The sequence below is a fragment of the Drosophila grimshawi genome, unplaced genomic scaffold (assembly GCF_018153295.1).
Source record: "Drosophila grimshawi isolate 15287-2541.00 unplaced genomic scaffold, ASM1815329v1 contig_848, whole genome shotgun sequence".
NCBI lineage: Eukaryota > Metazoa > Arthropoda > Insecta > Diptera > Drosophilidae > Drosophila > Drosophila grimshawi.
The window spans coordinates 6,849,170-6,870,558 of record NW_025063692.1 but is presented as its reverse complement, the minus strand read 5'-3'; the positions used below and the strand labels follow the sequence as shown (position 1 = coordinate 6,870,558).

At 45.5% G+C, this 21,389-nt stretch overlaps 6 protein-coding genes across 6 annotated transcripts; 4 read left to right on the top strand and 2 right to left on the bottom strand.

The window, feature by feature from the left end:
* Nucleotides 1-377: 377 nt before the first annotated feature.
* Nucleotides 378-6,606, bottom strand: LOC6566196 (adhesion G protein-coupled receptor A3). The gene is made up of 4 exons (XM_032738933.1): nucleotides 6,345-6,606; nucleotides 6,042-6,260; nucleotides 5,759-5,972; nucleotides 378-5,633 (listed from the first exon to the last, which is right to left on the bottom strand). The coding sequence occupies exons 1-4, from the start codon at nucleotides 6,557-6,559 to the stop codon at nucleotides 546-548; spliced, it is 5,736 nt and encodes a 1,911-aa protein (XP_032594824.1). The 5' UTR covers nucleotides 6,560-6,606; the 3' UTR covers nucleotides 378-545.
* Nucleotides 6,607-7,234: 628 nt separating this feature from the next.
* LOC6566195 (general vesicular transport factor p115) lies at nucleotides 7,235-10,037 on the top strand. The gene has a single exon (XM_001992146.3). The coding sequence runs from the start codon at nucleotides 7,297-7,299 to the stop codon at nucleotides 9,754-9,756; it is 2,460 nt and encodes an 819-aa protein (XP_001992182.1). The 5' UTR covers nucleotides 7,235-7,296; the 3' UTR covers nucleotides 9,757-10,037.
* A 1,309-nt stretch (nucleotides 10,038-11,346) lies between these two features.
* On the bottom strand, nucleotides 11,347-12,580 carry LOC6566194 (40S ribosomal protein S6). Its single transcript, XM_001992145.3, has 3 exons — nucleotides 12,489-12,580; nucleotides 12,066-12,270; nucleotides 11,347-12,001 (listed from the first exon to the last, which is right to left on the bottom strand). The coding sequence occupies exons 1-3, from the start codon at nucleotides 12,492-12,494 to the stop codon at nucleotides 11,466-11,468; spliced, it is 747 nt and encodes a 248-aa protein (XP_001992181.1). The 5' UTR covers nucleotides 12,495-12,580; the 3' UTR covers nucleotides 11,347-11,465.
* A 289-nt stretch (nucleotides 12,581-12,869) lies between these two features.
* On the top strand, nucleotides 12,870-14,684 carry LOC6566193 (bystin). Its single transcript, XM_001992144.2, has 5 exons — nucleotides 12,870-13,101; nucleotides 13,177-13,294; nucleotides 13,355-14,153; nucleotides 14,206-14,325; nucleotides 14,391-14,684. The coding sequence occupies exons 1-5, from the start codon at nucleotides 12,964-12,966 to the stop codon at nucleotides 14,539-14,541; spliced, it is 1,326 nt and encodes a 441-aa protein (XP_001992180.1). The 5' UTR covers nucleotides 12,870-12,963; the 3' UTR covers nucleotides 14,542-14,684.
* Nucleotides 14,685-14,951: 267 nt separating this feature from the next.
* LOC6566192 (HMG domain-containing protein 4) lies at nucleotides 14,952-17,623 on the top strand. Its single transcript, XM_001992143.2, has 3 exons — nucleotides 14,952-15,070; nucleotides 15,982-16,554; nucleotides 16,616-17,623. The coding sequence occupies exons 1-3, from the start codon at nucleotides 15,034-15,036 to the stop codon at nucleotides 17,413-17,415; spliced, it is 1,410 nt and encodes a 469-aa protein (XP_001992179.1). The 5' UTR covers nucleotides 14,952-15,033; the 3' UTR covers nucleotides 17,416-17,623.
* A 659-nt stretch (nucleotides 17,624-18,282) lies between these two features.
* LOC6566191 (histone H4 transcription factor) lies at nucleotides 18,283-20,855 on the top strand. The gene is made up of 3 exons (XM_032738613.2): nucleotides 18,283-19,038; nucleotides 19,453-19,769; nucleotides 19,886-20,855. Exons 1-3 carry the CDS (start codon nucleotides 18,375-18,377, stop codon nucleotides 20,300-20,302), a joined length of 1,398 nt encoding a protein of 465 aa, XP_032594504.1. The 5' UTR covers nucleotides 18,283-18,374; the 3' UTR covers nucleotides 20,303-20,855.
* The last annotated feature ends 534 nt before the right edge of the window (nucleotides 20,856-21,389 follow it).

The following is a 21,389-nucleotide window of genomic DNA, read 5'->3' as shown; positions in this document are numbered from 1 at the left end:
TGGTTTTGTGTTGTTTATCAAAATGTGATAATAATCTCATTTCATATACCATATGATATATATCATATAGTTTGTAAGGATTGGTTTGCTGACCTTTGCATTACAGCACTAAGCTGGTGCTCAGTGATTACAGACTATAAATATATATATATATATATGAATACTATAGTATTAAACTTAGTCATAATAAATAGTCGCTTATATTTAATATTAGAGTCAAGTGAATAGTTGGTGAATAAATGCGAAACGACTTATGCTAAACATGTATAAATATATATATATATATCTATATATATATTGTGTATATAGGTAATTAAGCATATAAAAGTACAAATACAATACATATACACATACATATATATATATATATAGTACTTATAAAAAAAATGCCTTAGAGTCTATTGAGGACAGGAATACTTTGGCATTGGCAATTGCAAGCACTCAGCCAAGCACGGAGGGTAAATCGTTTTCATGGATGTGTTTTTGTGTGTGTGTGTGTGTTAGATGAAACTGTAACTATAACTATATATAATTAGGATCTATAGCTAACTAGGATTGTTGCGAGCACTCTGCTCGTTGTTCGCTCTAGGATCAATGTAGGAAATGACGCTACTCTGACTGCTATCATCTTCCACAGTTTCATTTAGATTCTCATGATTGTTGCTCGAATTTGCATTAAGATTGGCATTGGGATTGGTATAGGTATTGGTAATTTGATTAAGATTTGCACTCTGATTGATTTTGGTCAGTTGCGGCTCCTGTGTTCTGCGTAATCTGTCCGAGCCGCCTGGCGAGCAATGCGATTCCGGCAACTGTTGCTGCTGCTGCTTGCAGCTCTTTAGTGGACTGCGACGCTTGATGGCCTCGTACAGCTCATCGATGGAGTTGTTCATTGCCTCCTCATCATCATCATCCTCATCCACATTCACCGCATCCCCATCCCCATCGCCATTCCCAACGCCATCGCCATCGCCATCGAGTTCATCGAGATGGATGCCTTCGGCAATTGCCTCTCCACCGCTGCTGCTGCTGCCGCCATTGCCAGCCAGCACCACATGATGCAGTTGCTGGTAATGTGCGTCGCCATTGGTCGCAACACCACCACCACCACCACCGCTGTATGCCACAAACTCATCATCGAACTCATTGAGCACATCGACATCCGCATCGCTTGCATTCGATGACTGATAACAGCGAAAGTCGTCGGTTAGAGTTAAATTCAGATCGTTATCCGCTTGTGGCGCATAGAGTCCATGGCTGCGAATGCTAATCTCTGAGTTCTGATAGTTCAGATCGCTCTCATTCGTTGGACTGCCCGATAGGAGGCGTGTGCTGTTCGGCAGCAGATTGAAATGATCGCCGTCAACGACAACAACAGCATTTCGACTGCGTGCACTGTGCGTTCCCTGGAGCTGGGCCAGATTGTTGCTGGAGCAGGAGTACATCTGTGTTAGCATTGAGTTGGCGCTGCTACCGGCCAGCGAGCCCAGCCCATTGGCTTCGAGGTCAGCGGCAGCAGTGCCACTGCCATTGCCATCACCTTGCTTGCCGCCCGCTCCTCCGGTGCCCGTGCCACCTCCTGTGCTGGCCGCGAGCATATCGCTAATATTGTTCAAGGATTTCGATTGCTGTTGCTGGCTGTAGCGTATGAGTACGCTGGGAAAGTTATCCTCCAGCCGTATGCTGTTCGTCACCTGCAACGAATTCGATACATAAATTTCGTGCTTCTGCAACAGCGGCTCCTCGGCAGCAGCAGCTCCAGCACCAGCACCAGCTACATCCTCAATGCACGGGTCCGGCAATCCCAAGCTATTCATTGCCTCCAAACTGGGCTGTTTGACCGGCGTCGAGCTAATCGGTGCACCACGCTCGCCGCGAAAGATGTGCGGATGGAGTTCACTTTGTGGCGTCGCTGGCATCGTATTGGCATACAGGGGCGCATGCTCATCCAATGAGCTGGCATCGTCATCCTCCTGGGCGGTCAACAGCTCATCGTCGTGCTCGTGCAGCGTCTCGTCCAGCAGCGATGGCGTCCTCGTGCTCTGTCGCAACTTAATCACCTCGTGCTGCGGCGTCAACGTCTCCGGTATATTCGTATAGATGTTCGCCTGCAATATTTTGGTGGCGGGCACAAAACGCTTCACGACCGACGACTGCAGATGCTGATGATGATCCTTGTGTAGAATGGGCGATTGCTGGGCACCCGTGGCGGATTTATAATGCAGATTCGTATTGTTCACCTTGCTGCCGCCGGCCAACAGTGTCATCGCATTGTGATGCCGGGCATATAGCTGCTCGGAGCTGGCATCGCTCAGACTGTGCTGGCTGTGCAGCTGCTGCAGTGGTAACGCCTGACGTTGCAGCTCAAAATTGTTGCGTTTGGCGAGACGCTTCTGCTTCTTGAAGAATTTGCGGGCGACATTAATCTGATTCGGATTGTAGAAGATCTCAGCGCTGGGTATGCTCTCGTGACTGGGTACCACATGCAGCAAACTCGACTGCTGCTGCTGCTGCTGGCTGTGAGATTGAGATTGCGTTGGTGTCCCGACTGCTGCTGCTGCTGTTGCGCCCACACTCGATGATTGCCCAACGCCACCGGCATGTGTATTATTGATGATCGTAATGCCATTGGGTGCATTGCTGCCACTCAACAGTTGCTGTGTGGTGCAGTCCATCTGTCCATTGCTGCGCGTCTGGCTGCGCATGCTGCGTGCACTGTTGCTACGCTGCTTGTTGGAGCACTGGCTGTTCGAGCGTGATCCCGCCGAATTGTTTGGCTCGTAAAGACTGCCAGGTGCTGGTTTGTAGGCGACAATTGAATTGCTAATCATGGCAGCACCACCTGATTTCACATTTGCCATAGCTGCTCCACCCGCTGCTGCACCGCCAACGCCTGCTGCGCCCGTTGCCCGGCCGCCATTCTGTGTATTATTGTAGGCGACGAGGCGTGTGGGCCGTGGCAAGCGATGCTGTGTCCACGCCTGCCGTGCATCGTTGCGCGTCAAATTGTAGAAGAGGATGAGGAACAGGCCTAGTGCAACGCAACTGGCCACAAAGCACAGCACAAACAGTTGCTCCTCGTGTTGCACGTAGAACGCGGCCGACAGCCAGGTTGCCACGTACAGCACCAGAAAGATGAAATGCCCCCGCAAATGGGACATGTTGGAGCGCTCAAAGTCATCGACAATGCTGCTCAATGGATTGCTTAAAGTGCTATATTGTTCATGCAGTTGCAATTGCAGCTGAAGCTGCAGCCCAGAGCTGCTTGCCGCCTCCTGTTTGACGCCATTCGCATCCAGCCAGTCGAGATCGATGTGCTCCGTGGCCTGAGTATTATTATCGGAATATTGACGCTGTCCCAGATGCTGTTGCTGCTGCAGCACATTCACCGCCTGCTGGCTCAACTGATAGTAGATGCACAGCGCCAAGATCCCACTAAAGATCAGCAATATGCCAGCGGGCACAAGCAGAGCATTCATTGTCGTCGCATTGTGCAAAAAACAATAGCTGTAGGCGGCATATTCACTCATATTGACGGCACTGCTAATGCCACAGATGAGCAGCGCAATGCCCCAGCCAACCAAATAGATGCCAAGGATGGGTTTGCGTTGATGCGGCTCCGCCGGTTCACGCATTTGCAGCGGCTGACCAACTGTAGCCGGCAGCGATGTGGCCGTTGTCGATTTCGTCAAGCGTTTATACATGCTGCTCAAGCTGACGCACAGCCAGAGCAGCACACACAAGCTGAGATAGTGCAGCAGGAGGCCAAATAGACGGCAGTGCAGCAAATTTGATGTCTGATAGATGCCAAGGACAAACACCAGACAGAGTGTGGAGAGCGCCAGCCATGTGTTGACCAGTGCATGACGCTGCACCCGATTGATGCGTATGGCACAGCCAAAAACGACAAAGGTGACGATGTTGAACCAGGCGCACGCAAACAACACACCACAGCCCACATACACGGGCAGGGGGGCGTGACGGAAGCGAGCACCAGCCAACTCGCTGCGATAGTCATTGAGATAGGCAGCCCGTTGCAGCAATCCAAAATAGCCGCTCCGACTGCAGCTAAACATGAGGAGGGTGCGATGCTGATAGTGTTGATGGCAGACGCGCGTATTCCACATCTGATGCTCGGCATCCCACCATGCTGGCAGCGGTGCACTGCGCTCATCATGATACGGATGTGCGCGCAGCATAATCGTTATACGCTGCTGATACACATCCTCGTGCTCTAGATTGACATCATCATCGTCATCATCATCGTTATCAGCATTTTCCGGGCGTGAACTGCCGTTGGGCAGCGCTTCACCCTCGATGCTGTACAGGCGTGCACCAATGATAACCGAGGAGAGCGTCTCATTATGCGCCGACTGCAGATTGGGCAGCAATTTGGCATTGCGATGCAGCGTTATCATCAGTCTTACATTTCGCGGCACACCACTACCGCTGCCGCTGGTGCTGCTGCTGCTTGTCGCATTGTTCGAAAGCTGCTCGTTGAGCACCTGATAGGGCACTTGGATGGCGGCATCGATGTCACCGTGCTCATACATGGGTATGGTATCGTTGCCGCTATTGCATTGCAAACCACGCTGGCTACCCTCAAGCCACACGCACGACATGCTCAGAAATTGCTCCAGACTAATGTTGAAGAACTCCACGAAAATATTGCGTTGCGACATTTGACGACGCCAATCAATAAATCCATTCAAATCGCTCTCACTGCCACTGATGCTGCCGGTGCTGCTGGCGAGTCGCAACGCAGACGCTTCGACAATGTGCAACAGTTTGTGACCCGTCGACTGTTGCAGCTGGGCCGCCTCAAACAGTTTGCCGGGCAGCGTCAGCAGTTGCGATACAATGTCCATTAGCAGATAGCTAATCTCCTGCTGATGCGCCTCCAATTGCTCCAGATACTTGAGCAGCGTACGCGCTATATACTCCAGATCCATTGGATCGCGTATCTTGTGCAGCTGCGTCTGTATATGCGTAAAATTGTGCAAACGTCGCGCAATCTCCAAGGCATTCTGTCCTTTGGTTAGCGTCAGATTCACCTTGGCGAACTGTTCGAAAATGCGCGTCGTTTCGCTGACATAGACACAGCTCTCCGTATTCAAATGTTGCCAGTGGCCATCGTTGGCGCATTCGTGGCTGGCACGTCGCTGTTGGGTCACATCGCTCGGCTCCTCAACGCATGCCTGGAGCACCGTTTCGCCGCGCATTGTCCGTGGCCAATGATAGCTGCCCTTGTTCGTATGCGTAACGATGGCATCACAGTACAGCGTTCCCTTTGCCACCACATGCAAAACGATCGATTGCGAGAGATTCGCTTGCTGGCTGCGCAACGTACAGTCCCACATACCCGTATGATTCTGTGTGAGACTCCCGATGCGTAAGATGGAATTGAGTATGCCGGAATCCGTTGAGTGTCGCGTCTCCAGATGTACATCGTTGAACACTTTGGTCGGATCGCGATAGATAATATCATCGGTGGAGTTCTGCTGTCGTATCTTGTCCGACCAACCCCAGAAGACATAGGCGCGTGTCGGCAAATCCTCAGATTCGCGAGGCGCTCCAATAGCCACGCGTGGCGCATAACATTTCAGCTGCAGTTCATCGCCCTCAAAAGCAATCTGTGGATAATTATATATTTTAATTATATACTTGAATAACTGATATTGTGAGATGTAGATTTTGGTATATATATATATACTTGATATGCCAGAGCTCTTGTTGCATGCTTGTAAATAGGTTTTACCTGATTCTGCTTGGGCACCAGCTCCAGGAGCGGCTGCAGCAGCGACTCACATCGAAAGTCAATGCCCACTTTGAGTTTCTTCAGCGGCATGCCACGAAAATTAATGGGTGAATCGCACTTTGGTGCCGGCTGCAAGCGAATATCACGTGCATTCGACCAAGCAATCAGCCAGATCAATCCACAGTCGCAGGCCAACGGATTGTTGGACAAATCGCTGTATAAATGTAAGAAAATAAAACGTTTAGAATTTACCACACTTCAATAGGGCTAAGGAGTTACTTACAGCTGTTTGAGTTTGGGCATAAGCTCAAAGGTGCCCTCATAAATGTGGCTAATAGAATTATTGGCGATACGCAAACGTTCCACATTTAGCAGACTATTGCCAAAGGTGCTCTTGTCCAATTCGCTGAGCAGATTCGATGACAAATCCAAACGCTTCAGTTCCGTAAAGCTCTTGAAATCCTCTTCTGTTATTTGTCCTATCAAATTTTTGCTTGCATTGCTGAGAGTCCCCCATAAAAAATAATGTATATAAAAATGAAGGAATATCGACATAAACATCAAGCTTGTGCATTCGCAAACTTACATGCTGACTATGTTGTGGACATCGTCGCCAAAATTCAGCTCCTTCCAATTATCAATATTCTGCTCGTCGCAGCGAACACGCAAGCTTTGAATGTTCTCCGAGATGTTCTTGCAACTGCATTTTTTGGGGCACATTGCCTGCACAACAAAGGTCGTCGGCGTGTGGAGGGCGAGCAACGGCCACAGGCAAAGACACACCAATTGTGCGGCATTCATTTTGTTGCTCACTTAGGCAGCGGCATTTGTGGCATCCATTTTTATTAACAACTCAGATGCAAACAAATGCATAATAAACAAAAACAGTCAAAAGATACAACAAAAAATTTAACCAGTATTGCTCTATGCGCAGAATTTTCTATAATGCTGCCTTTTTGCTACTAAAAATTACCAAAACTAGATTTTTGCTATCGATAGTCACAACATGAGAAGTATAAATATATAAAAAACATATAAATAAAAAAAAATGCAAATTACCAACAATTATCAAATAGTATTTATAACGAAACAAATAAATTAGTGCATTTTAATACAAGTTTAATTGATATTTGAATTAATCGGCAGCTTGCACTGTGCCAGCGCAGTAAATAAGTATACACTGCCTATAAAATAAACAATGCTGCATAATGCACAGAAAAATGCCAAATGCAATTTTCGTTATCGATTTTGCAATCTTCGAATTATTTCCCTTTACATTGATAACATTTAAAAAAAATATTAGAAGCACAACTAAATTGAACATCAGCAAAACAAATCAGCAGCTTTAAGTATTAATTGAATTTCTTTAATTGTTTCGAATATCGATATACATATATATACATTGATTTTCTATCGGTTTGTGTGTACACACTGGGCGGTATATTGTTTTTATTAAAAAATTGACGTGTCAGATACATATGCGAGCTTAAATATAGCATATTGAACACGTCGTCGAGCCAAGCAGAAGAAGCAAGTGGATGGAGTTCCTGAAGAGCGGCATCAAAACGGTGCTGGGCAGCACCGAGCCGGGCCAACAGCCCAGCGCAGCCGAAACCGTTGAGAAACTGGTAGATCGAGTTTATTCGTCGACACTGCTCGAAGATCGTCGCGATGCTTGCCGGGCATTGAAGGCGCTCTCGCGCAAATATCGTATTGAGGTTGGTGCACAGGGTATGCCGCCGCTGGTGCAGGTGCTGCAGAATGATGGCCAGGATGCTGAGATAATTAGCTATGCCTTAGACACACTATGTAATATTGTCACCAGCGAGGAATTCGATGAGGAGGCCGACAATCCAGCGGTATCTGTCAATGTGGGCGAACAGTTCACCGAAATGTTCATAAAGAGTCCCGAACATGTCACCCTCGTCATGGGCTATCTCGATGAGTATGATTTTCGTGTGAGACGTGCAGCAATTCAATTGATAACGTCTCTGATTGCGAACAAGACGCGAGAATTGCAAGATCTGGTGCTTGTCAGCCCCATGGGCGTGTCCAAGCTAATGGATCTGCTGACTGACAGTCGTGAGGTGATTCGCAACGATGTGCTGCTCCTCTTGATTGAGCTGACAAAAGGCAATTCCAACATACAGAAAATTGTGGCATTTGAGAATGCATTCGATCGCCTGTTCGATATTGTGCGGGAGGAGGGCTGTTCGGATGGTGGCATTGTGGTCGAGGATTGTCTCATTCTGTTACTGAATCTGCTCAAAAATAATTCGAGCAATCAGCAGTTCTTCAAGGAGGGCTCCTACATACAGCGATTGGCGCCCATGTTTATACTCAACAGCGAACTGGAGGACAGCGGCTGGACACCGCAGAAGGTGTCGAATTTCCATTGTATGCTGCAGGTGGTTCGCGCCCTCGTAACGCCCAGCAACCAGCAGCAGGTAGTCAACGCCTGCCAGCGTGTCATGCAGAAATCCCAATTGCTCCAAGCGCTCTGCGACATACTGATGAGCAGCGGTGTTCCAGCCGACATACTGACTGAAACGATCAATGCAGTTGCTGAGGTGGTGCGTGGCGATCACGATAATCAAGATGAACTGAGCCGCGTCCTGGCGCCTAGTCAGCCACCACGTCCCGCCATTGTCGTCCTTCTCATGTCCATGATCAATGAGAAACAATTGTTGGCGCTGCGTTGTGCCGTGCTCTATTGCTTTGAGTGTTTCCTGTATCGCAACTCCGATGGTCAGCGCGCTGTCGTCCAAACTCTGCTGCCGTCGAGTACAACGGATGTAAGCTCCTTATCCACTGGCCAGCTGCTCTGCACCGGGCTCTTCTCAACGGACACACTGGCCAATTGGTTCTCAGCGGTGGCCATTATGCATACGCTTGTCGAGAATGTTGCCCAGAAGGAAGAGCTGTTGCGTGTACTGCTTGCCACACCAGGTGGACAGCGACCCATTACACTGCTCGAACAGTGTACGAATCTGATGCAACAGGAACGCTATCGCATCCAGAGCAAAGTGGGTCTCCTAATGCTACTCAGTGTCTGGTTGGCCCATTGTCCCAGTGCTGTGAAAGCACTGCTGGATACGCAAGGCACCATGGCCTATCTGACGGCCCAGCTGTGCGCCAATGAGCATGATGAGCGCGAATATCTTGTCCAGGGAATGTGCGCCTTCCTCATGGGTCTCTGCATACAGTTCAATGACAATTCGCTGGCCAATCAGCGACGCGAGGACATCAGCCAGCTGATTATCAAGCGCATTGGCCAGGAGACATTCTGCAACAAACTGGGCGAAGTGTCACGTCACGAGGCGTACAGTCGGGCCTGCAAGCAGCCCCAGATCCGTGCCAAGGGCGCCAGTGAGCTGCTGCTCGACTATGAGTACTGTAAACTCTACAAGGGATTGGAGGCACTGATTGCCAAACTGGTGTCGGGCTTTGATGTTGATGGCATTGAGTTGACCGAACTGACGCTCAGCTCGGAGGCATCGGCGCTTGTTGCTCAGTACAAGGGCATCATACGTGGCATGGATGGGCAAATACAATCTCTACAGCTGTCCAACAAAGAGCTGGAGGATCAGAATGACGAATTGAAGCAGCAGATCAGTCAGGAACAGTCGCTTAAATCGCAGCTGGCCGATCAGAATACTCTGCTCAAAGCACAGCTGACAGCAGCAGCAACAGCGGCACAAACTGCTGGCCAAGAACAGCAGCAGGCGGCGCAGCCACAGGAGGAACTGAATGCGGCACGGTATCAGGCCAACATGTATTTCGCGGAGAACATACGCCTCACCAAGGAGCTGGAGACACTGCGGCAGCAGCTGGCCGCCGAGAAGCAACGCGCCGATGCAGCCAGCCAATTGCAGTTGACCACACAAAAGGATCAGGAGGATCTGCTCGAGCTGCTGGCGGATCAGGAGGCCAAACTGGCAGAGTACGAGACGCAAGCGCTGCCAGCCAACAGCGAAGCAACATCAGCCCAGAGATAACTTCCATAAAGAATTATGTGGGATCACAGATCTAAATCACAGATCGATTTCCATTCGATAACCACGCACACACATCCTCCCTCTCCCTCTCTCTCTCTCTCTCTTTCTCCGTGTGTGTGTGTGTGTGTGTGTATGCTGTGGAAAGCTCGTCTAAGCGCCAACTGCCCGCGATTAAACATTCTTATTGTTTTTTACATATATATTTACATAGATATACTATTATATACTATATATAAATATGTAATTCAATTGCTCTTAAGCCCTAAATAAATGTGTATAGCTATAGCAGATCGTGGAGTATTTCAATTTCTATAAGTTCCATGTCGGAAACGTATCCAGTTCTCTTATCCATTCGTGTAGAGGATAGAAGGTATATATATTGTCCGTCTTTGTACTACAGTTAGTACATACGTCTATATCGATATATATATATAACTGCCATTGTAACAACCGCTCGACAGTTGAGTTCTTGTATGAACAACTATTTTCTTTGCCAAGATATCGAAAGTACACTTAGCCAATATGCGAATTATTGTGTTTATATTATTTAAACAAAAAAAAAAAAAACGTTAAGATCGCGTTACCATAAAACGTTAAGATCGCGTTACCATATAATATATAACTGCCATAGGAATAATCGGTCGAAAGTGGCTTTTGCGTTTGCCAAGTGGTCGTGTTTCCAACTAAACTTTCCAGTTACGCTTATTTGTATTCCCCTCGCAATTATTAACATCGGACTACTATATCATATAGCTTTCATAGGAACAATTCATCGCCATTTTTTCTTTTAATTTAAATGGAAATTTAGATAACGACAATGTTAAGCTTTACTTTCTTGTTTAAATTCTAATTATAATCAATAAATTGTCTAAGAAATAAAACAAGAACTTTAGATTAAAGTTAGATTCAAATGCAATATTTAAGTTCCAATTCTAGAGCTACCACTGTACTGTAATTCTTGCAGTAAGATTGGGAGATCCACACGAATTAGAAGAGAGCCGTTGCTGATATTCTTCTCGTTTATGGGTATGATGTTAAGCACGTTTTGGGATCTCCGATAGGATTATCTCACATAATATTAAAAATCCAGATATAATGCATTATAATAGACCCAAGATTATATTCAAATGATCTCCTTTGCGGCTAATCAAGGCTATATCATAGATGTAATCTAAAGCAACAATTCAAATAATGCTGGAAACTAGATCGGGTTGTAACAGTAGAGAATTATTATCTTAGGCATGCTGAAGACCAGCAAGCCAGAGACCAGCTGCTCAGATCTAAATTTCCACAATGGATTTAAAAAATCGACAGATTATTCCAATTTGAGATGCATTCGCTTTGAAACGGAACAGATTCTTTATGGATCACATGGCGACATCGACTTGGCTGCTGCTGATTATCAGGATGGCAAAAGAGTTCCATTCAATTATTTTTATTACACACTATAAAGTTGATGGGGCCATTATAAGAAGTTACAAGAGGAACTCCCACTGATGCACAGCTCCCATTATGGATGGACATTCTCACGGTTTAAGTTCACACACAAACAAAAAAAAATATGAATGTATTCGAGTTGAGCGTGGGGAATATCTTTAGACCATTGACATATTTATTATCAAACGGCTACAATTGTGTTTCTTATACGATGTGGGTAGATGTTACAAGATTGGTGTTGCTTGTGGCTGCACACAATTTGCATTGCAGTTTTACTTCTTGTCACTCGACACGGAGCTCTTCGACTCGCGAATAGAAGCAGAACGACGACGCTTGGCCTCATCGCGCTTAGCCTTGGATTCCTTCTTGCGCTGCACGAGGAGCTTGGCATAGTCGGCGGCCGCTTCCTTGCAGGCCAACTGACGCTTCTTCTTCAGGGCAATGCGTCTGTGCTTGCGTTGCAGCACCACTGGTGTGATGAGACGCTGGATTTTGGGTGCCTTCGATGTGGCTTTCTTGTTATCCTTGGCGGGCAATGGGCGACGCACCACGAAGCTACGCACATCATCCTCCTTGGTCAAATTGTAAAGCTTACGGATTTTGCTCGCACGCTTGGGACCCAAACGACGTGGAATTGTCGTGTCGGTCAGACCGCCAATATCCTGTTCACCCTTCTTGACGACAACCAGAGCCAGCACCGACATGTTAGCATCCACAATGCAGCCACGCACAGATTTGCGCTTACGCTCACCCGTACGACGTGGACGATAGCAGGAGTGACCCTTCTTCAACAACAGACGCACACGACCTAAACCCAATTATCGAGATGTTTATATGCATTCCAAAATTGTTTTCTTGTTGTGTGAACTCACCGTGCGAGAGGACTCCCTGTTTCATGGGGAAGCCCTGCTTGTCATTGCCGCCAGAGATGCGCAGCTGGTAGCCCTTCCACTCGTCGCCGAGGATGTCGGCTTCCACAATTTGGCCCATACGCTTCTCGTAGAAGACGCGCAGCTTGTGCTCATCGACGACTTCGAATAGCTTTTGGCATCCCGTTGCGGGATAGGAAACGTTCAGCTGCAATTATCACAAAACAACAAACAAAAAACAAACAAAATTATTGTTTAGTTCACATTCGTGATCGAAATTATCTTTGATTTGCAGCGCAATCATTTGAGTTTTGCATGCATCATTCGATTTTTGCACTAGTTTAGTGTTTACGCTAGGCGTTTTAAACAATATTTATGAATGTTTACGGCATTCGCTCGAATATTTTTCACAAAATCTTAGCACACCTTCATTATGTTGGTCTTGCTGCAATCAACACAGAAAAAAAAAGAATCGGTCTTGTCAAATCCCAGCTAGGTAAGGGAAAGGAAATAGGGATGCAGTAACCATCGATACATCGAGACTAATCGATATGCTGCAAACGTTAATCGATTGTACATTAACAATAACCAAGCCCTTAATACAGAGTCCAGCGCACATATAACCCCTATTTTCACTGAACTGTAGAGACTAGTGTTAGTTTTTAACTTATAAGATTACTTTATTCTAGTAGTTTGTTATCAAAACTCAATGTATTGCACATCTCTATCAAAATCCCTCAATATCGATATACTCCAAGGCAAGCATGCCGACAACAGCTGTCAAAAAGATGGGTGACCATGCGTTTTAATCGAATAACAGGGTGTACCCAATAACGATAAATAACGATTACAACACGTGTTGTTATTAATATAAAACCTTTTCTTTTGCCTAACACAAAAAATGGGCAAACCAAAGAAATCGAACGTGGCGATTATTAAAAATGTCAGTTTAGAGAATCAAATCATCGAGGGCAAAGTAACCAAGCCGAAGAAGAACAAGGACAAGGATAAGGTCAAGCTGCGCGCCGAGGAGTCACCAGTAAGTCAAGCAACTTAGCATAAATTTGCGCTGCGTATTTAATATTATTTAATAATTACATATATTTATGAACAGAATATCGATGCGAAGAGCAGTCAGAAAATATTGGCGGCAGCCAGACAACAGCAACTGGAGCTGGACGAAGAAAATTTTCCAAGTTTGACGCCCAGAAAAAATGTCAACTTTAATTTGAGTATGTTTCAATTGAACAATAATTTTTGTCAATTTACAAATTGACTGGCTACATTTACAGAAGATGCCAGCGAGCAGGAAGAGGGCGAAGTGAATGAAACTGATTTTATGACCGACCTGGATATGGATGATGATGATGTCGCTGCCTTCGAACGCTTTCAACAGCCGGCAACAACAAAGGAGGGCAAACGCAGCCAGCATTTGGCCGAGATGATTATGCAAAAGATACAGGAAAAGGGCGCCGATATCCATACGAAAATCTCCGATGAGGGTTCGCTGAAGATCGAGGAGATCGATCCCAAGGTTAAGGAAATGTACGAGGGTGTACGCGATGTGCTCAAACGTTATCGCAGCGGCAAAATACCCAAAGCCTTCAAGATCATACCCAAGCTGAGGAACTGGGAGCAAATATTATTCATAACGGAGCCGCACAATTGGAGTGCCGCCGCCATGTTTCAGGGCACCCGAATCTTTTGCTCCGTCCTGTCGCAGGCGATGGCCCAGCGTTTCTACAATTTGGTGCTGTTGCCGCGCATTCGCGACGATCTCTGCGAATACAAGAAACTCAATATGCATCTGTACAATGCCCTCAAGCGAGCACTCTTCAAGCCGGCTGCATTTATGAAGGGCATCGTGTTGCCGCTGCTAGAGTCGGGTGATTGTACGTTGCGTGAGGCGATCATCTTTGGCAGTGTTGTGGCACGCAGTTCGATACCCGTGCTGCACTCGTCCGCCTGTCTCCTGAAGATCTGTGAGATGAACTATTCAGGTGCCAATTCGATATTCATACGCTATTTCCTCGATAAGCGTTATGCGTTGCCCTATCGTGTCATCGATGCGGCTGTCTTTCATTTTCTCAGGTAACTCAAGCCACAACCAGTTGCAATCTCTTACTAATCTCTACGCTTACAGATTCGAGAACGAGCGACGGGATTTGCCAGTGCTGTGGCATCAGAGTCTGCTGACGTTTGCCCAGCGTTACAAGAACGACATCTCCTCGGAGCAAAAGGATGCCTTGCTGCAATTGTTAAAGTAACAATTAATTAATTCAAATTACATTTTGAAACTCAATTGATTAATTATTTACCATATTGCAGAAAGAAAACGCATCCAAAGATTACGGCGGATATCAGAAGAGAGTTGCAGGCAGCCAATTGCCGGGATGTCGAAATGATGGAATCAACTAATGCAACCGCTGAGCAGCCCATCAAAATGTACACAGATGCTGATGTTGGCTACGAAGGCTAATCATTAAACATCAACAACAATTGCTTCACATTAATGTGCCGCAATAGGCTTAATTTTAGTTGCAACTTTTTCAATTATTTAATTTGTGAAAAGCATTTTCACTTCTAAATATATATTTTTTTTGGGAACTGAACAAATTCAAAAGAAACATATTTTATTGAAGTTATCGCTTAAATTATTCCAGTGTATCGACATGCAATCGATAAATTGTTGCTTGCAAGTATGACAGCCCATGTGTGAAATGTCACAAATACTTCAAATATCATTAACTTAATGTACATGTTCATTTTAATTTAGGCATTGTGTATTCGATTATTCCTCACAGGGTTACCGACTTGCAACAGAATTAAGTGCTGCATAAACATCGATATATCGGTTCATTGTCGCAAGAAAATCGATGTATTGACCAGCACTGCAAAACAGCTGTTGAACGATTTCTCATCGCGTCGTTTACAACAATTAACAACAATTGATACGGATTGAACCAAAACAATGGAAACACCAACAATATGTTCTCCGGCCACCAAGGGTAAGTGCGAAAACATATTGAAATAAACACAAAAACAAGACAGAACGTTGCAGTCGGACGTAACCGACTGCGAAATACTTTGAAACCATAAGTTATTCCAGCAAAGAACAAGGTGGGTGTAGCCAAGAAGCACTGTCCAAGTTTGTCTTTTCAAATTGCGGTAGATATAAACTAGTAACGTTCCTTTGAAGTTTGGTACCTGTAGCACATAAATTACGGAGATATGAGAATTTGGAAATTTTGGGGGGCTGGAGTTGGCGTGGAGTACAATCTTAGTAATCTACCTTTCAACTTTGGTAACTATAGCTCTTAAATTGCGGAAGATGTAGGCTTTCATTGTGTTTGTGTTTCAGATTTTTTTTTCCCGGATTATTGAAGGGTGTTACTGGCAATAAATCTTTCAGATGTTGCGACTCTAGCTTTCAAATTGTGTGATATATATGGTCTTATCGATTTACACCTGTTAGGTGTATCGGTTCAGGGAGGCGGAGTAGGCCCGGCCATTCAACGTAGTGTAGACGTGGCCTGAAAATGTATATGCCGGTCCATGGAGGAAGTTACCAGAAAGTTGCCTTCCAAGTTTCACCACTCTATCTTTAAAATTGTGGGAAATACGCAGGCTTATCGACTTACACTTTCTGAAATAACGGCATTTGCGATTATGGGCGCAGGTGTGGGCGTGGCCATGAAAAATTCTTATCGGTTCTTAAAGGCGGCAACCAGTAACAAACCTACGAAATTTGACGACTCTTAGTCAAAAACTGCGGAAGAGCGACGGAGGTAGGCGTGGCATATGCCGATCTTTATGTGGCTTTATCGATTTGTGAATATCGGCTATTATCGATTTCCTAGCATCCTAGATACCTTCGGGATCAGAGTATAAAAAGCTGGAGCTAAGGCAATTTTTGTAGACTTTCAGGTTGCGGGTATTTCGCGCAGCGGACGCGTACGCAAAAAGTCATCGAAACTTTTGGATTTCGAGTCCCCGGATGAAATAGAAAAGCGAACCAAAAGGCCAGGCAGACCAGCAGCAAGGTATCCCGGCCGTGGACGACCACCGAATGCGTTGCGCGAACGCGAACAGGAATTGGCGATGGCCTACGAACTGGATGTGGATGATGTTATCGTTGATGATGATGATGATATTGAGGACGTGGACAATCACAATATCACCGATATGGAGCAGGTGGATCAGGCGCCGGCTATTGGTGGCAGCGCTGATTTGCGTGGTGCTCTAATGAACTCGGACGATGAGGTTGACACACTGGTGCAGGATCTCGTAGAGGGCGTCGAAGCGGAGGCATCATCATGCTACACAAACGATTCCCGTGTCCGCCAGAGTCTCTATATGCGCGAGAAGACCAGCAAGCGCAAGATTCTCAAAGATGGCAACAAGCCGCAGCGCAAGGACAAGGGACGGGCACGCTTCACCGCCTACAGCCTCTGGGCGCGTGACGTGCGCAAACGTGACTTTCCCGATCTGGGTGAGCAAAACTGGTGCCAAGTCTTAAACCAAATCCTTATACATCGATATAATTGTCACAGATTTCGCAAATGCAGCGCGCCGCCTCAGCGAATTGTGGGCGAATGTGTCCAACAAGGATAAGAACGCCTGGCGACGCAAGGCCAAATCGCAGGCGACAAAGGCGCGCACCCGAGAAAGAAACACACCAGCCGAGATGGGCTACACAGCGGCGACAACGACGATGACGACGACGACGACAACGATGCAATCCATGACAAGCAATGGGAATGCTGCTGCTTTAGATGCCACAGAGACAACGTTTGTGAATCGTCCGACGACGAGTCGCACCAAGAAATTGGCAGCCGATCGACGTCAGTTACCAGTTGAGGCGACATCATCATCAGCGATAACGATGACAATGTCGCCATCGACCTGGGCACAGAGCCGACAGAAGCGCACCAGCTACACACGCACGAAGGCAGGCAGCCAGTCAGCGGCAGCAGCAGCAACAGCAACCACATCCACATCCAACCAACACACAAATAGCAGAGGCACCAACAGTTTATTGCAGCAGCAGCAGGAATTGGATGTGGGCAAGGAGGCGCAGCAGCAGTCGTCGGGCATTGAGGCAATCGATGCCGCTGCCCATTTGAAATTGCTCGGCGAGAGTCTGACGGTGATTGGCGAGCGTCTAAAGGAACATAACGGTCATGTCGCTCTCTCCGGTAGCCTATCTGTCTTGCTGGACAGCCTGCTCTGCTCGATGGGACCGCTGCTCTGCATGACTACGCAAATACCTGGCCTGGAGAATAAGAAACAATTGAGCACCAACCTGGCGACGACACTGGACAACATTGCCTACGTAATGCCGGGTCTATAAGCCCAACTGTGCACATTGTTGCTGCTAGTATCGGTTTTTGAATCTAGCTGGAGTTAATATAGAAATCATAATATATATAGTTTAAAATAAAGCATGAGTCTAAATTAGTTTTGAAGACAACGAAAAGGAAAATGGAAATTAAAAATTGTTGGCGAAACTTATGTTGGTAAACAGCAGTGAGTGGCGTAAATAAAATCATTTAAAATAACTTATGTAAAAACTAAATTAAAATAGGCGTTTCAAAATATTTCAATATTATCAGACTATAGTGAAACTTATTTAATGGGCACACGCTGTGCCAACTGAAATAAACATTATTTTAATTTAAAAAAAAATAGGCAACTTTAAGTATTATTAAAGCATAAGCAAGTTGAAATCATGAAAATTGGAGGGAAAATTGCGCTTGCATAAAAATGTTAACAGCACGTCGATAAACATGTAATTGCTCGTGAAATATCGAAACAAGTGATATATAAACTATTTGCAATATCGATAGCAGTGTCGTCCAAAATATTGGCGTTGACATTCGAATGTAAACGAAATATAGGCTGGACGCCGTTTTTGCCGCATTATTTCGTGAGTGAGCGGCGCGCACTGATTCTCAAATATATCGCTGTCGAACTACCCCTGAGCCGATAGCTAGCCGGCTGAGCGATATATTGGTGCTTTCGACAGGCAAGGCATAACAAATTGTTGATAAATAGCAAGCAATTTTAAGACTAGCTGAAATATCGATACGCGTTCATTGTGGAAGGCACGCGATAGTTTAACACTGACTCAAATAAATATCGATTCGCGTACACTTTGAAAATGCACACGATAAAAGCATAACGATAGCGATTGTGTTTATTCTTTTCTTTTTTGCAGGAATTGCAATTTATTAACCAATATACGCAAACAAATTCACAGAACCAAGAACTGTGGAAAAAACCACACTAATTACGGACACCAAACGCACCATGATGCGACAACAGTCAACGAGCAAACGGAAAAAAGTTGCTGGTTTGCAATTGCGCTGCGCTTGGCAAGATTGCCAAACGATTTGTGATGGCGAATGGCAGCTAAATAGCCACATTGCCATCCACCTGGAGGAGCACCACCAGCAGCAGCAGCAGGAGGAGCAGGAGGGTAAATGTGAATGCATGTGGAATGATTGCAATTTTAATACCAATTGCCGCATCGAGTTCGAGAGGCATTGCTATTATCATGGCTATTATATGAATCTACTGCTCAGGGGCAAGTACGAATGCGAACAGCATCCGGAGATACCAGCCTGCTATGCGCCCGCCCGCAAGGGTGACAAGCTGCCCGAACTAAAGCAGAATTTTCAATGCGGCTGGAGCGATTGTTTTCGCTCATTCATCTCCATCGTCGAGTTCCAGGATCACATTGTGCAGCACGCCTCGTTCGAGTACGAGATACAAAAGTCACCCGACGACGAACGACCCAAGACGCACTGCAACTGGAATCTGTGCCACAAGCAGCTAGAGAATAAATATCGCCTCATCGAACACATCAGCACGCATTCGAACAAAAAGCATGTCGCCTGCTTCCATTGCGGCGAACTCTTTCGCACCAAGACGACGCTCTTTGATCACCTGCGCCGGCAGCCGGACAACAATAGTAAGTTGGGTGGGGACACCAGGACCAGGGGAGCAGAGTACTTTAAAGAATTTAAAATTGTTGTGAATCTTTTTTTATCACAATTGTTTCACAATCATTTTTACAATGTGTGATCCTTTTGAAAAACATCGACCCAAGATTGAAAAATGAGTGGAATCATTTTAAGTTCTTATTTTCTATCAATCTATGGCAACAATTTCGATTTGAACAATGTTTTAAAATTGTCTGGGAGGGGAGCTCTACAAAGACTTCAAAATTGTTGTTGAATCATTTCGCACAATTAGAGTTGGCAGTCATTTTTATAGTTAAGTTGAAAAATGATTGCTCCAATTTTTTTAAGTCCTTAGGGGATTTTCTTTATATGATATAATTTTTTTTTTATATAATTATTTTCCTTTCTATTTCTCGCTGTAGCTCAAAAATTCCAATGCGAACAGTGCTTTAAATTCTTTGCAACGGAGAAACTGTTGCGGGGCCATGTGGTGCGGCATGTGAATTGCTACAAGTGCACCATGTGCGACATGACCTGCAGCTCGGCTAGCTCCTTGACGACGCACATCCGTTATCGCCATCTCAAGGACAAGCCGTTCAAGTGCAGCGAATGCGATACGCGCTGCGTCCGCGAATCCGATCTGGCCAAGCACGTTCAAATTGTCCACTCGAAGATGGTACATCAGTGCGAGCATCCCGGCTGCCAGTACTCGGTGCGCACCTACACCCAAATGCGTAGGGTAAGCAGCTGCAATCGCCAAATCCATATATAAAAGAAATGTTATTGTTTAAATGATGTGATTTATTGATTGGAAAGCAGAAAAACCAATTAAGACTGCAATTTTATTTTTTTCAGCACTTTCTGGAGGTACACGGCAACAATCCGATCTTCTATGCGTGCCACTGTTGCGAACGCTTCTTCAAGAGCGGCAACTCCCTGTCGGTGCATTTGATCAAGAAACACGGCTTCCGTTTGCCATCCGGCCATAAGCGTTTCACATATCGTGTGGATGAGAATGGATTTTATCGCTTGGAGATGACGCGCATCGAGAGTTTGGAGGTGACCCAACAGATCCTTGCGCCGCATATCAAGAATGATGCGGATACGGATGCAAAAACGTTGACAGGCAGCTGCTATGAGATAGTTAATCCACTCACTGGTAGCGAATACGAACGCATCATCGTCTCCAATGATGCGAATGAGGCACATTTCATCGGTGAGGTGACCATCTCGCTGCCCAGCCTAAATGATGATACCGACGACGATCCCTGATGAGATCTATCCGGCTGAAACTATCCTCCTCAATCGAAGCGACACAAAACGGCTGTGTTCACTAAATGGTGCTGCCTAACATCCTTATTCGTAATTCCAAATGCTTTATCCCTAATCCTGACCCCTTAATCTATTTCCTGCTCTGCACCATCAAGTAAAGTACTCAATAGTTTTGTAAGCATTCTGCATTCTTCCATGTGCACCACTTAAGAACTCCTCCGTTCCCCGGTTCCCAGCTCCAGCTGCAGTTATTTACAAGTGCCATACGCACACACACACACACAGACACACCTACTATTATATGTGTGTGTGCATTTAACGAGTGTGCACTGTAGTTGGATGGTGCACTGTACCACACGACAAGCACATCAAACTCGGAGTTGTATCAATTTTAAGAGCATTACTTGCAGAAATAAACCCATTTCATTTAAGTATTAAGACAAATTCTTAAGCATTCGTAAATGCATCCATCTTGTTCAATAAATCTAAACTAAGCCCAGAACAATAACTAAAACCAGTCAATCATTTCGTTGCCTCAAATTAAATAACGCAGTATTTAAATGGTGTTTTTTTAAATTTCCCTTACAAATAAGATTAATTGGAGGGGGAAAAAAAATTAAAACGATACTTCATACTAATTTTTAAGCACACTTAAACGAATATCGAAAATCGAAGTCCGATATTGTTAATGCAGAAATAGCTGTAGGACTGAGGGATGGACACCGGCTACAACGACTCGACCGATCAATAATATATATTTACTTAAATGGAGGAATTTTTCTGACATTTGAATACTTCACGCAAAAGTCTGTCAACATAAATCGAACAATGTGCGTGATTTACAGACTAGAAAATATAAAAATCTAAGTTTTTGGTAAATTTTTGATCAAGATCAATCTTGAAAACTGATTTGATTGCATAGCAGACAGGCGGGTGCAGGTCTATATATATATCGATTTTGACTTCTGATACTCATACGGAATATACATATAAATATACTTTCAGGGTCGAGATCCAACATCTCCATATAATATATGGTATAAATACAGCTCCTATATCAATTGAGTGCTGCTTAATTTGCTATCCG